At 42.8% G+C, this 13,855-nt stretch overlaps 1 protein-coding gene across 7 annotated transcripts in view; it reads right to left on the reverse strand.

The window, feature by feature from the left end:
• The window catches only part of CSPP1 (centrosome and spindle pole associated protein 1), a 156,550-nt gene extending 146,898 nt beyond the window's left edge, over positions 1-9,652 (reverse strand). For all 7 annotated transcript variants that reach the window (XR_008443876.1, XR_008443877.1, XM_054019063.1 and 4 more), the window contains exons 1-3: positions 9,600-9,652; positions 6,163-6,326; positions 3,230-3,341 (exon numbers count right to left, since the gene is read on the reverse strand). Coding sequence is in view for 5 of the 7 variants with exons in the window: in XM_054019063.1 (XP_053875038.1) it covers positions 3,230-3,331 (102 nt within the window). In the remaining 2 variants the exon portion in view is untranslated. The remainder of the gene's footprint in view (positions 1-3,229; positions 3,342-6,162; positions 6,327-9,599) is intronic.
• Between the last annotated feature and the right edge of the window lie 4,203 nt (positions 9,653-13,855).

Below are 13,855 nucleotides of genomic sequence, written 5' to 3' on the forward strand. Positions count from 1 at the left end.
ATTACTCTGCTACATTTGATCCCCAACACCACTTCAAATTGATTATGTACTCACAGGGATTTCATAGCCTATCCATGCTCGGTATTTTTCCCAAGAGATCTGATCCACCTTACTTGGCACCATGACTAGTCATCAGCTAAATCAGTGATTTTCAACTGTTTTTTCCTTTGTGGACCCTTAAAAAAAATGTGAATGGAGGTGTGGACCCCTTTGGAAATCTTAGTCTGTGGACCCCCAGAGGTCCACAGACCACAGGTTGAAAACTACTGTGCTAAATGAATATCTGGGCATGGTGGGTCAAGTTCAGACCAGTGTCTCCACTGTGCGCCCATACCCACCCAAACAGTTCAACAGGGATGACTTGTTCATCTCACCCCACTCCTTGGAGCTGCTCTGAATAGAGGTTAGGCAGCAACTTTAGGGGAGGCAAAGATGAAAGCCTGTCTCCTCTCACCACCCTGAACATTAAGCTATTATAGAGAACCATGGGTACATAATCACGCAAGAAAACATGAGGACCATGCAAGAGACACCGGGGGGGGGGGGGGGGGGGAGATAATGGGTGCAATAAGAAATAGTAAACACAGCAAAGAGACAAATAGAAGAGACAAACAGAGGAGGGCAGGCAGAGGAAGGGAAAGAATAAATACAGGATTGGTGAACCGCAAAAAAACGTATTCTAGAAGCAGGAACTCTGACTAACCTTCCCCCACCATCCCAGAAAAGAGTCCCAGGATAGGCGAACAGGAACCTAAAATCAACTGCAGACAGGATTATGGGAAGCATGAGATGGAAAGGAAAGTTTAATTAGAAGTAAACTACTTAACTTTAAAGTAGGGCTTGCGTTTGAGGGTCATTGGCTACCAATTCAATAAGTACCAAAAATTATTAGACTTGGTAACTGAAAGACAGTCAACACCCCCACCCCAAACTAATTTTTGCATCCCCCCTTCAAAAGTGAAAAGCAGTGAATTCCCTTCATTTGAAATACTGCTCGAGGGAAGTGAGAGACAAACCCCTCCAACAAAGATTAAATTAAATCCTTGTCTCAGAACATGATTTGAGGCATCTATAGCCAGGCATATTGGTTCAAGACTGCAGTCAATTAGTATTGAAATTTATCATGCTGATGTGTGGATTATTTCTCAGTGTTCTGCAGACAGTAGCTGCAACCTGTGAATTTGTAATTAAATACTACTAGTTAACAAATGGAAGACTCTCTCTGAACACACGTCATTTTGGACAAGAAAAGTGCTTACAAACGTTTTGACATTTTATTTCAAATTTCAGCATTGCAATACTTGAGTTGGCAACATCCATAATGGAATGTTTATTTGTGAATAAAACAAATCTGTGAACATACCCAAACCACAACCCACCCCAAACATCTGACCAGATATGTTTTGCAGTGGGCCCTAGATGTCAATATGCAGACTAGGTAGGATGGCAAATTCCAAAGTCTCAACCTGACTCAAAGAAAGACTTACTAGCAACTCCTTCTCTTACATATCAAAGGAGGTAAGCAAGTCCCCAAGCCAGATAGGGCTTTATAGGTCAGAACCAACAGGTGCAGACATACAATGCTGACTAACTAAAACCTTCTCTTCATCAAGGGCATGATTCAGGATAGTTAGGATAGAGTCATAGAAATCATAGGAAGGTATAAAACTTTCTCCATGTAAGTACTCCCATTACTGAGCAAATTAAGGTGATCTGCAAGATTATCAAATCTTTATAGCTTTAGAATTAGGTGCCCAGCATTCAAACAGGGCAAGGGATATGCCAGCCCAAGTTTTTAAAGAGAACCTTCTCCCACATGTAGCCCCAATATCCAATCACATTATAAGCACCAATGCACAGCTACAGAGCTAGCCAGGGCTGGCTCCAGCATTTCTGCCACCCCAAGAAAAAAAAAAAAAAAACGCGATCGGCAGCGGCAATTGGAGAAAAAAAAAAAAGCCGCGAGCGGCGGCAGCAGTTCAGCGGCAGGTCCTTCGCTCCTAAAGGTGCAGGTGCCGCCCCTCTCCCTGCTTGTTAAGCTGGTGCCTGGAGCCGGCCCTGGAGCTAGCAAAGGTGTCAACAGGGGTAAGGCAAGTAATTAGTTTTCTGACCCTTTTCAAAATATTGTATATGTTTGGAAACTTTTGAGCAATATTGGTGAAAAAAACATATTTATTGGACATCCTCCCATAGGTACCTGCATGTTCCAGCTCATATCATTATTCAGATGCATCTCTAACAATGAATTCAGCCCTACTCTTGCAAACACAAGCATGCGCATAATTTTACTCATCTAAGAAGGCCCACTGAAGTCAATGAGACTACTCATGTCAGTAAAGTTATGCACATGCTTAAATATTTGCAAGACTGGGGACTTTATCGGTACTTTTTACAAGAAAAAATACTTTTGATACCTCATGGAGTCTCGATGCTGCAATGCTAACTACAACTTCTTAACAACACTGGGGGGTTCCTCTATTTTGAAATAATTCTGAAGTATTGTGTAAGTGAAAAGTTTTTGAATAAACAGTGACAATCCCTGATTATAATAATCTGTACAAAAATAAAACAGCAAATAAATTTCACATGGCAAAAACATTAACAAAATTTACCTATGACCATATTTTTTAAATAAAGCAAAAAAATTTGACATTGTTTAGTGTGCTCCTAAATAAACAGTAAATACCTGAGACACAAAATACTCAAAAATATATTCTAGTAATAATGAAAGAACTATCAGGTTAAAAATTTAATATTTTTAGTGTTCTTACCCGTGGTATGAATAGTACCTTATTGAACTGACCATAAAAAAATTATTTAGTTATTTGTTTATGCTATTTGTACTGTTTATTTTTTGCATTCGTTAAGCTTGGATAATGAAAGCAGACATTCATTTCTAGGCAATTTCACTTTGAGGTTCTCATGTACGAGAGCAATTCTTGGGTTGGCTTCCATTTGAATTTAGAAAAGCCATGAAAAAACTTTTATATTGGTATTCACATTTGTGAATGTTTATTTAAAAAGTTAAATGTGGGGGCAAAATTGATTTGACAGCGTCCCTATAAGCAAAGATGGAGAAAGACACCTTAGAAATTATTTTACAACAGGTAACTCAGTAATACAATACCTTTAAAAAGAAGAAACTCTTATCAGTACAATAGAAGCAGACTTAAATCAAGATTCCAACAATAAAACTGTTGGAAATAGGTAAATAATGTAGTCGTCTTACCCTTATCTCCATATAAGGAGGATCATTTTCAAGTTCTGCTTTGTCGTGTGCCAACTTGGCCTTTTGATCTTCAATAAACTGGTCTAAATCATTTGCCATCATTTCTTCAATTCTAGGAAAGATACATATCATTGTACTAATATGGTTCCTCTTCAGTATCAGCAGAAATTTACTATCAGTTAAACTATTAATAGCCTTAATCAACTCAATTTAGTCATTTAGTCATCAAATTACTGCACTGATCTGCCTAAGAGGTGCAAACGTTAAAAAATGTTAAAAGACAACCTCCTCCCTAGAGATATCTGATCTAATATATTGCAACCTTTGAAATTTCTCTTCAGAGAGAGAAATTAGATTCCAAAAGACAGTCCCAATAATTTTTTCAAATATAGATTATTCTATTCTCTTTTAAAAGATTTTTCTTTAACAAAATAATTTAATCCAGTAAGAAAACAATACTGAGCAGCTCCTAAATATGACAGATTTTCAACTGCTAAAAATCACTGAAAAGAATATTTAGCACTGATTAGTTTAGCAGTTTAAATTGGGAATGAGATCAGAGCAATGCCATGTCCTCCCACATTTTCCACCTATAGAAGGAGGGGAGAAAAACATCAAGATTACTAGTCAACATGATCCAAAGAGGTAGGGAAAGAGACCCATTACAGAGCCTATAGTTGATATGATGTATTATAATTGTACTGTGTTCCAATAACTGATTATTTTATGAGTAATAAAACTCCAGTTCAATGTTGTTGCTTTAAACCTCAATCCTGCAAACACTTACACACACTTAACTTCGAGCGCATGCATAAATATTTGCAAGTTTAGGACCTTAATATGTTCAATAAGCAAAGTGCCCAACTTTTAAAATGTTGTTACTAGTTTTGCAGAAGTAGCTTTATAACTTAATACCCTATAAACCCTTATTCCCAACAAAGTCAATGGAACTACTTGCATGAGTAAAGGTTAGCAGGATTTGGCCTCAAGGGTAGTTTATTAATTGGCTCTTTTCATACTTTGCTTTGATTTAGATATCATAAAATAAGTTTTGTAGAACAAGAGAAGACTGCCAACTCTTTTCCCCCACACACACCCAGTGTCTGTCTTGTCCATTTAGTTGTAAGCGCCTCAGAGCAGGGACCTTCTCTTACTTCATGTTAGTACAATGTCTATTTAGTACATAGCAGCCCTGATCTCAGTTGGGGCGTCTAAGCAGGGGCGCTGGAACATTTTTTATACTGGGGGTGCTGAGAGCCATTGAACCAAACTGTAAACCCTGTATATAATGGAAACCATTTCAAGACAGGGGGTGTGGCAGCACCCCCCACCTCTAGTTCTAGCACCTATGCCTCTAAGGAGTATCATAATACAAATTCAAATAGGTCAAATTCAATTAAGTTACATGTGAGATGAGTTTGGCCCAATAGTTAGAGGTTAAATATTCTATTGAAGAATTGACTAAATGACATTCTGACTAAATGTATACTATCTAATTAAAAGCAAAGTATGAAAAGAAAGCCAATGAACCGCACACAAGGCCAAATCCTGCTAATCTTTACTCATGCAAGTAGTTCCACTGACTGTGATAATTACAATCCCAAATCCTTCAAACATTATTCATGTGTTTAATTTTAATCACTTTAATAGCCCATTGAAGTCAAAGGAGCTATTTAAGGGAGTAAAATTAAGCACATGGGTAAGTGTTTGCAGTATCTGGGCCTAAGTATAAATGGCACAGAATTCACTTTGTAAGCTTACTGTTGAGACTATACTAGCAGAGACAGAAAATGAACATACCCCCTCCCTGACAGTCAACAGGGGGATGTTAGGCAGTGCTCTGAAGGAAGGAGGAGGGGGGGGGGGATGTGAGAGCGCATGCGCTCCAAGAAAGTGATTGCCCCCTCAAGACCGCCATCCATCATCTTCCCACTGGCTGGGGATAGGAGACCAGGTTAGCTGCTTTGCTCTCTCATCCTGTCTGTCCCCATCCCTAGAATAAAAAGTGATCTGAATCCTAGGAGTGGGCCTAAGCAGGTCCTCCCCAAAGTACTGGTGACAAAGTGGGAGCCCTTTAACCCTACACTGCACCCAATTAAATGCCTGGAATGTCAGCACAGGTAAAGGAGATACAGCACCTCTTCCCAGTGTTAAATTAATAAAGTTGTGACATTCCATTTAAATCCATCCCATGTGCAGAGCACTACAAATCTGCGGATATCTGCTTTATATCCACGGATATAGATGGGGATATCCGCGGACCACGTTTGCGGATCGTGGATCAGATGCGGATCTGTGCAGGGCTCTACCCATGTGTCCATCATTTATTTGCCTGCACATCCTGATCAAAGGGCCAAGAGAGTTTAAAAAAATGGGCAAAGCCTTAAGGGGTGAGATTCAATGCGATTAAACAAAAACCACATTTGGAAAGAAAAATATGAAATGAGAAGAGACAGTTGGAAAGCGACAATGCAGAAAGAAATGAAATATATGTCCAGTGTAATGTGATAGCAAAAAAATATTGACTCCTGAGTTACAGTAAAATCTTCGCATAAAGCAATATCATTAGTTATATGTTAATCTTTAATTAGCATTGTAAAAATATTATGCGGTTCTCATAAATGAGGCAGTCCTGGGACAACCCATTTGTCTTACTAATGATATAGGACAATCAATTCTGAAATAAATTCCCCATCTGATTGTCCTAAATCCTTAATCTCATTAGTTTTGCATACTAATAAAGTCAAAGGATAAAAGTAACCTGAAGAGAACATGTTCCCAGCCATATACATACATTATACTCAGCATTGCAACACTACAGAAGGATCCACTTAATCACAAAAGTTATTTTGAATGGAAAAAGTAACTTTTCATAGTAAATTCCCTAGTACTCCACCTTTGCTCACACCAACTATCCACTGCAGCATACTCACCTGCAAGAATACCAATGCAGCGCTAGTCATGCACCAAAAGAAGTCTCATTGGACTGTGGCAATTGAATTTCTGACCTTCACTTAGACTAGCATGTATAAACACTGGGATTGTTTCCAAAGAGTTCTGTTTCAAGTAACAGCACAATAGTGTGATGATGCCAAACCTGGATCAAGAGAATTTACAAACTGGTAAATGGATGTTAGTAAGCTCTAATAAAGATAATATGAACACACTAATTTTTTTTTTTTTTAAACTTTTTAGCAGAGATTGCTGAAAAGCATCATGAAGAATTACAAAACAAAGGCAAGGTATCTATTCAGATATATTTTAACTGCAGAAGTATTCAACTGAATGTGAAGAAAGCTCAAAACTCCACTCTGAGTAAAACAAATTAATCAGACATACTAGCATTGTCGATTCAGGATGCTATCACGTGGCTAAAAGGAAGGATGGCTGACAGAAATTGGCTGGGGAAATATCTAGATGTTTTATAGCTCACTCCTTTTTCCTTGGTAGACCTTTTTTAAAATGAGCATGAATTCATAAGCCCTGTGAAACAAGCATGAGGGCCAACTGCCAAATAAATTATTAGAAAGGATTTGTTATACAGGAAAAAAAAAGAGGGTGGGAGGAGAGGAAAAAAAGGAGAAGAAGAGGAGAAAACGAAGTTTACTTGTTCTTCAAAAGCAAACTATTAACATTTTGAGGGTTGTTGTATACATTGGTTCAGAAAATATTTATGCTTAATAAAAATGTGAATGATTTATTTCTATTTAATTTTGTGATCTATAGTAGCACCTATAGAGGTCATCTCATTTTTTAATAGTTTCTGGTTTTTAGTTCAAAAACTCAGAAAAAGCACACAATTTCATTTTTTCAGCATTCAATTTTTTTTCCTTTCAAGAAAAATTTAGAATTTAGCCAAAAGATATCAAAGTAAATTACTTTCTGAACAGGGATGCTGTGAGGATTAAAGGGACACCCTCAACATGCAAATCATACTTTCATCTCAAAATATTTTCTAGAATTATAAGTAACCTCGTAGGCACCAATCCTGCAAAGAATTTTGTGGCTGTTAAGACCCTAAAATCACACCGAGCTCCATTAACTTCAGTCGGGCTCCATGTGGTTTACAGAGATCCCAAGTAGAGCTTATTCTGGTATCAGGACCACAAATTACTGTAACTCAAATACACTAGAGAAAAAAAAAGCTTTTTTTTTCCTCCATTTAATTAGTGCTTTTGACGGCATTTTGTGTATCACCATTTTCACTGTTTTGTTGATCATACACAAACTTTTCCAGGAAGATTATTACTAGTAACAGAAGCAGAGCCAAAAATGAAGCAGCAGCAATCCCCAGCCAGGTGTGTGCAGAGAGAAAGGCAGAGTTGGGATCTGAGCATACTTGGTGATATTGCTCTCAGGCCCAACCAAAAACCCTTCTAAACATAAAACAGGGAAGGAGAAAAACCTGTTAATTTTTAAAGGATTTTTTTTAAATATATTTCAGAAGATAATATTTAAAGGATACTCTTATAAAAATGATTTTCTGATAGCATACATCTATGCCTCTAATTAATTTTTAGAGAGAGAGTGAGCACACTTCAGAGAAGTAATGCATTATGTAAGTGTTAAGTATCATGTTAATTGCTGCTATGTTTACTTATTGACTAAAAAACCTAACTCGATGTAATATTTAGTTTACCAAAGAGCAAATATGTTAACATCTAAAAAAGGAAATTTGCATAAGTGATACCTAATAATAATTAAGGAGTCAGCTAGTGGAGTGCAATTTAGAGATATATAAAGCATGACAGAGAGCAGAGAACAAGAAAATAATCAAGAAGGGAAACACTCTGGCTGATTTTCCTTCTAACAGCTAAGGCCTCAAGCCTCCAATCTAATCCTGACTTTACTTGAGTAGTCCCACTGATTTCAATAGGACTGCACATTAAAATTAAGCATGGGCACACATCTATGCAGGAGTGGTGCCTAAACAAGATTCACTATACTAAGATGTTGGGAAGGCACCTACATGTACACTGTGTCTATTTTATTGTTTATGTGAAGGAGAGTCTCTCCAACATGTTCCCTCTCTCTTTCTCCCCCTTCAACACCTTTTTCCAAGTCTATGCCAGACTTATAAAGAAGAAAACTGACCAGCAAAATCCAAGCTGATCTCCTGTATTTCTATTTATGTATACTATACTGCCATTAATACAGTACAGCAGGAAGAGTGCTACTATGCAAAGAGAACAGACAGAATCACAATTCCTATCAACTCTATGTAATATCCCCAAGAGGATGTGTTAGGGGGAAAAAACTGATACATTTAAAAAAAAAAAAAAAAAACATGTTTACCACAGTTTGATGCCACATTTAGTCACTGCATTTACAGATTATATGGCCACAGAGCTGTTACATTAAAAAGTTATGTTAAGTTTCTCAGCAATACTTTCTGGATTTTTCAAAACTGTTAGTACTTGCCTCCCCTCTATCCCTTTGAACAGTAATAAGAACAGCCTCTTCTTTCCGCAGCTCTTTCCATCAGTAAGGTGCTTCCTCATGGATCTTTTCCCTCCAATTCTCCACTTCTTTTTAAATTTCACTTGAAAACCACTCTTTCCTCCTTTGCCTATACCTCTTAATTTCCAACTCCCACTGCTACTATACAACTCTGTAAAGCAGTTCAAGATAGCATTTTTCATATAAACCTACCAAAATAAGTGTGTATTATGCAGCTTTAGATTGGGTTTGTTTGCAATACGACAATCAAAGTTAAACAAACACTTTGCGTGACACAGTGTGATGGGAGATACAAAAAAATAAAATGCCGAGTTATTAAACCACGGAGATACAAATTGCGAAAAACTGACAGTATTAGAGCGATAAGGGGACAAGCCGCAGCCGGGCACACCACAGTGAAGCCTGGGGACAGATAAAGCGCAGCCCCGGGCCAGGACACGCTCCTCGCACACAGAGCAGCGGCGCCGGCGGCCTCGGGCTCTGCCTCTTTAAGACGCTACTCAGCGTTGTTAGGCAACCAGGTTACAACAAAAACTGCTGCGGCTTCAGCCTGGGCCTAGCGAGGCCTCCCTCCCCCCGAGGGGCACAGACACACACCCCCAGCCCGCTCCGCAGGGGCACAGACAGCCCCGTGCCGCCCGCCCCACAGCGGGGCACAAACCCAGTGGTACTCGCTTCTCCGTCCCGGGGCAGTTCACGGCGAGGGGCCGCAGCCCCCGCTTCAGACACAGGCACCCCCCTTAGAGACCCGCCAGCCCGCCCCAGGAGGCAGGTGACGGGGCAGAACTACGGCCCCGCAGGCCTGGGAGTCGGGGGGTCCCTGCGCCCTGCCCTGCGCTGCGCCGCGCCTCGCGAGCCACCGGGACCGGGGCCCCTGTCACGGCTGGCGCCAGCCCGCGAAGTCACTCACCGGCTCGCTCTCGGACCCGCTGGGTTTGCAAGCGGCAGCTCACTACCTCCCGCCCCGCCTCTCACACTTTACCGCCTCCTCCGGAGACCTGCCGCAGCCGGGCCGCGCCTGCGCCGCTACAAACAGCGCCCCCTGCTGCGTGGGAGCCGGGGCCAGACTCCCTGAGCGGCAGTGTGGGGCCGTGTCTCTTTGCTCAGGGCCCGGGAGGCAGTCCCTACTCCGCGGGACACCCGCGTACACAGGAACCCCCCCCTGGACACCCCATACACAGAGGACCCCTTCCCTCCCCATCCACATAAGTCCCACACAGAAGACACACACAGAGAAAGCCAGACAAGGCTACTGCACACAGATACTCCATATAGTGGACCCCTTTCTCAGGGCCGGTGCAAGGAAGTTTCGCGCCCTAGGCGAAACTTCCACCTTGCCCCCTCCCCTCCCCCCCACCCCCGGCTAGCTGTGCATGGCATTTTACAAACAAACATAGTCCTTACTCAGAGGATTTTGTCCAGCATGGAGTGTGCTGTCACATGCCTTCCTCCCCCACTTCCAAGGGCTCCAATACAATAGGCAGCTCTTTAATTTCCACCCAAGGGGCAGCCCCAGAGCCCTCTTTGAGCTGCCAGTCTTTTACCAGAACCTCTTCAGGATCTGGAAGCTGGTCTCAGAAATCAGGTCCGTAGCAGACACTGAAGAGGAAAAGACCTTCTGACAGAATCCTTACTTCACAATCCATAGTTTTGAGTGCAGGTGGTGGAGTCCCCTTTGGTGCATTGGCAGACAGATCTGACTTGTATCACCAGACTCCAAGACGTTTTGGAATACAGTCAGATGGATTGGGTGGCCCCCAACCAGTGCATGAAGTTGCTCATCCTGCATATTCCCCATCATGTGCTCCAGGTAAGGTAACTGCTCACATGTTCCAGGAATACCAGTCATTCTGGTATTTCTGGGAATGACATAAGCCCACCATGTCGGTGAGCACCACACCGGGGTGCCATCTTTAAGAGTGCACCACCCCACCCTTGCCCGCATGACCTTGTACACATGGTGGTTGTGAGGTTCCATCTGGTTTTGTCCTAGTACTGGATGGGGACAAACCTCTCAGAAAGATGACAGTCCGGTTTAATACCAGACTGTAACAGGGTTGGCATCCGCCTCTCGCAAGTGCCCCCTTCTGGTTGGACATGTCTGCGTTCTTTACTTCTGATGACCCCTTTCGGTGGTTCTCAGCTGGGTTTTCAGTGACACAGCGCTCTGGCCAAGTCACATACTGTCTGCATGTTAACTAGCACAAACCTCTTCTGGGGTATACAGTCCCCTGGGGTCTATCTCAGTACCCCTTGGGTGGTGTCTCTCTCTCTAACTCTCTCTGAGCTTTGGTCTTTAGATAGTCCAGCCCTGGTATGGGGCTGTATCCCCAGGACTTCCTCCCTAGAGACACTATCTTCTTGCAGCCCTCCCCAGGCTCAGTCCCTACTCAGTCCTAGCAGCCAGCCAGGAGCATCTCACTCCTCTGGTCCCTGCCAGCAGACTGTCTTTGGCTCAGTCCTAGCAGCCACCCAGAAGTTCCCTCAGTGCTCCCCCATCCCTGCCCACACTGAGTTGTCGCTGGCCCTGCTGCTCTTCCAGGCAGCCAAGCCTACGGTCCTTTCTTCTCCAGCTCTAAGCAGCAACTAACTACTGATCTGTACTGTTCTGCAGCTCCTTTTATATGGCCTTCCTGGGCCCTGATTTTAGCTGCTTCCCCTGCAGCCACTCCAGCCTGCTTGGAGGATCTCTCCACTGCTCCTTTCCTGGGATGGGTGTGGCAGAACCCTGAGGCCTCCAGGAGGCCTTTGGGCCTAGTCCACCCCATCACACAGATGAATGGCCTCCCTAGCTCCAGGACATGAGGGCAGCTTTGATCTCCACTTCTCTCTTTTTTCTCAAGCAGATCCTGCGGGAGAGTGCTACCCACCCACCCTTCACCCCTTGCTCTCTGGAGCTTGCCATTGGACCCATGCCCTGCAAGCCACCCAGAACCTAGACACATAACACGAGAAGGCTGATAATCTGCCTCCAAACTATGTCCAGAGAACATCTGCATGCTTGTGCTCCATACCATCTGTTTTCTTGCCCTTGTATCCCACCCTGACACCAATTGGCAGGACTTGCTGCCACCTGCAGAGGGCGGGGAGACCCAGTGGGCCAGTGGGTACTCCACTCTGGTTCCACAGTCCACCAGGGATATTAACTGATGATTCCTCCATGGAACTGTGAACACAGAAATATTTGGCATGGTTCATAGAATGCCCTGCTCCCCGTCCCTTCTGCAGTAAGAGGGAGATCCTGGCACACATCTATGTAGAGTACATCAGGCTACAACCCTCTTCTGGCTCCTCCAGAACCTCTTGCTGAGGTTCTAGCTGTACATCTTCTTTCACCTTTTTATCTCTGCACACCCTAGCTATGGCCCCACAAAGTTGTAAGACCTTCTCATCAACCTCTTTCGGGAGCTGGCCAATATGGTTATCCACCTAACTAGGGGGAGGATGTTCAATCAGAGGGTGCTCTGTGACTGTGGGAACTAATTCCAGTCCCTTGTCAAATCCTTTGAGAGATAGCCACTGACTCCTTAGACACCTTTGAGGAATGGTGAGCACTGTCGGGGATTCTCTGTTTAATGTGCCCTTCTGAATCTCTGATTTTTAACCTTTGACCTTTACCACTGTTCCTGTTTTTTTCATTTGTTGTCCCAAGTAATCATTTGTGCCCTGGGCTCAGTGGTTCCTCCCCCACAGTTGAGAGGGCAGGCCTTTAGTTTTGGGTGGGCCTGGGCCAATTGTTTCCTGACTACCACAATAGGTACCCAGAGGATTTTAATTTGAAATGATACAATATAATCCTGAAGGTTTGATGCATGACAGCAGAGTAATAGGAGATCAACAATGGAAGTCTCCTATTAAAAATATAGTTTAAGAAGAGATTTAAATGAGTAAGTAAAAACCATTGTTAGGAAATAGTTAACATTGAAAATGTGTCAGTGGAGTCTACCTACCACACAAAGCCCATGATCCTACAATTGGATTCACACTGGTATCCCCCTGTGCTTGTGGGGAGTTCTGTTAAAGTCAGCAAAGCTTTTCAGGAATATAGGAGCCTGGCCACAAGGCTCAGAATGCAGGACTGGGGCCACAAAATGATTTATAATTTCCATAAAATAACTCTTTTACCTAAAAAGAAAAAAATGCCTCAGAAATAAGAAAGTCTGTAAATAAACAGTTTAGGGATGGAGCCACTTCACTCATGGGATATATTCCTCCTTCAGTTACTTTCACCTCATGCAAGTTACACCTCTCCAAGCAACTTAAATTCATGGGATAAGTGAAGTAGCTGCATCCCTCAATACTGCCAACTGCACAAGCATTTAAAACTCATGACTTGCCCCCTTCAAATGATGAGACTGGCTTAAAAATCATATTTCAAAAAAATTGCAGGGGATTCTCTTACCTTCTGGATTTTGATCCTTTAGGATCTACGCGGGTCATCTTTTCAACCTTTTCTTCACAACTAGGAGGGCTAGAACATACTTTTTAAAAATGAAAGCTGAGCTTCTCATGTACTCCCATTTCAGGAGCTGGGGTTATGCCTAAAGGCATATCTACACTACTGGCTGGATGGACAGGCAGCGATCAATCCAGCTGGGATCAATTTATCATGTCTAGTATAGATGCGATAAATCGACCACCGATCGCTCTAGCATCGACTCTGGTACTCCAGCTCAAGGAAGGCATGTCTACACTACCAGCTGGATCCACCGGCAGTGATTGATCCAACGGAGGTCGATTTATCATGTCTAGTATAGACACGATAAATCAAACGCCGATCGCTCTACTGTCCACCCTGGTACTCCACCTCAAGGAGAAGCTCTAGGGGAATTGACAGGAGAGTATAGATCGATCCCCCTCCCTACAAGTGTAGACCAGCCCCGAGAAGCGCAAGGGGAATTGACGGGAGAACGTCTCCCATCAGCACACCACAGTGAAGACACCACGCGACTTCAGCTACTTTATTCATGTAGCTGAAGTTGCCTAACTTAGATCGATCGAACCCCTCCCCCATAGCGTACACCAGCCCTACCACACCAAATACCAGGAGACTCACGATAAAAATCGTGAGATTTAGCAACTCTCGACCCCAGGTCCTAACTCTTAATTTCCAGATTTCAACATCCCTGTGTTGCACATGCGTGCGCGAACACCAGTCCTGTATGT

The sequence above is a fragment of the Malaclemys terrapin genome, chromosome 2 (assembly GCF_027887155.1).
Source record: "Malaclemys terrapin pileata isolate rMalTer1 chromosome 2, rMalTer1.hap1, whole genome shotgun sequence".
Taxonomy (NCBI): Eukaryota; Metazoa; Chordata; order Testudines; family Emydidae; genus Malaclemys; species Malaclemys terrapin.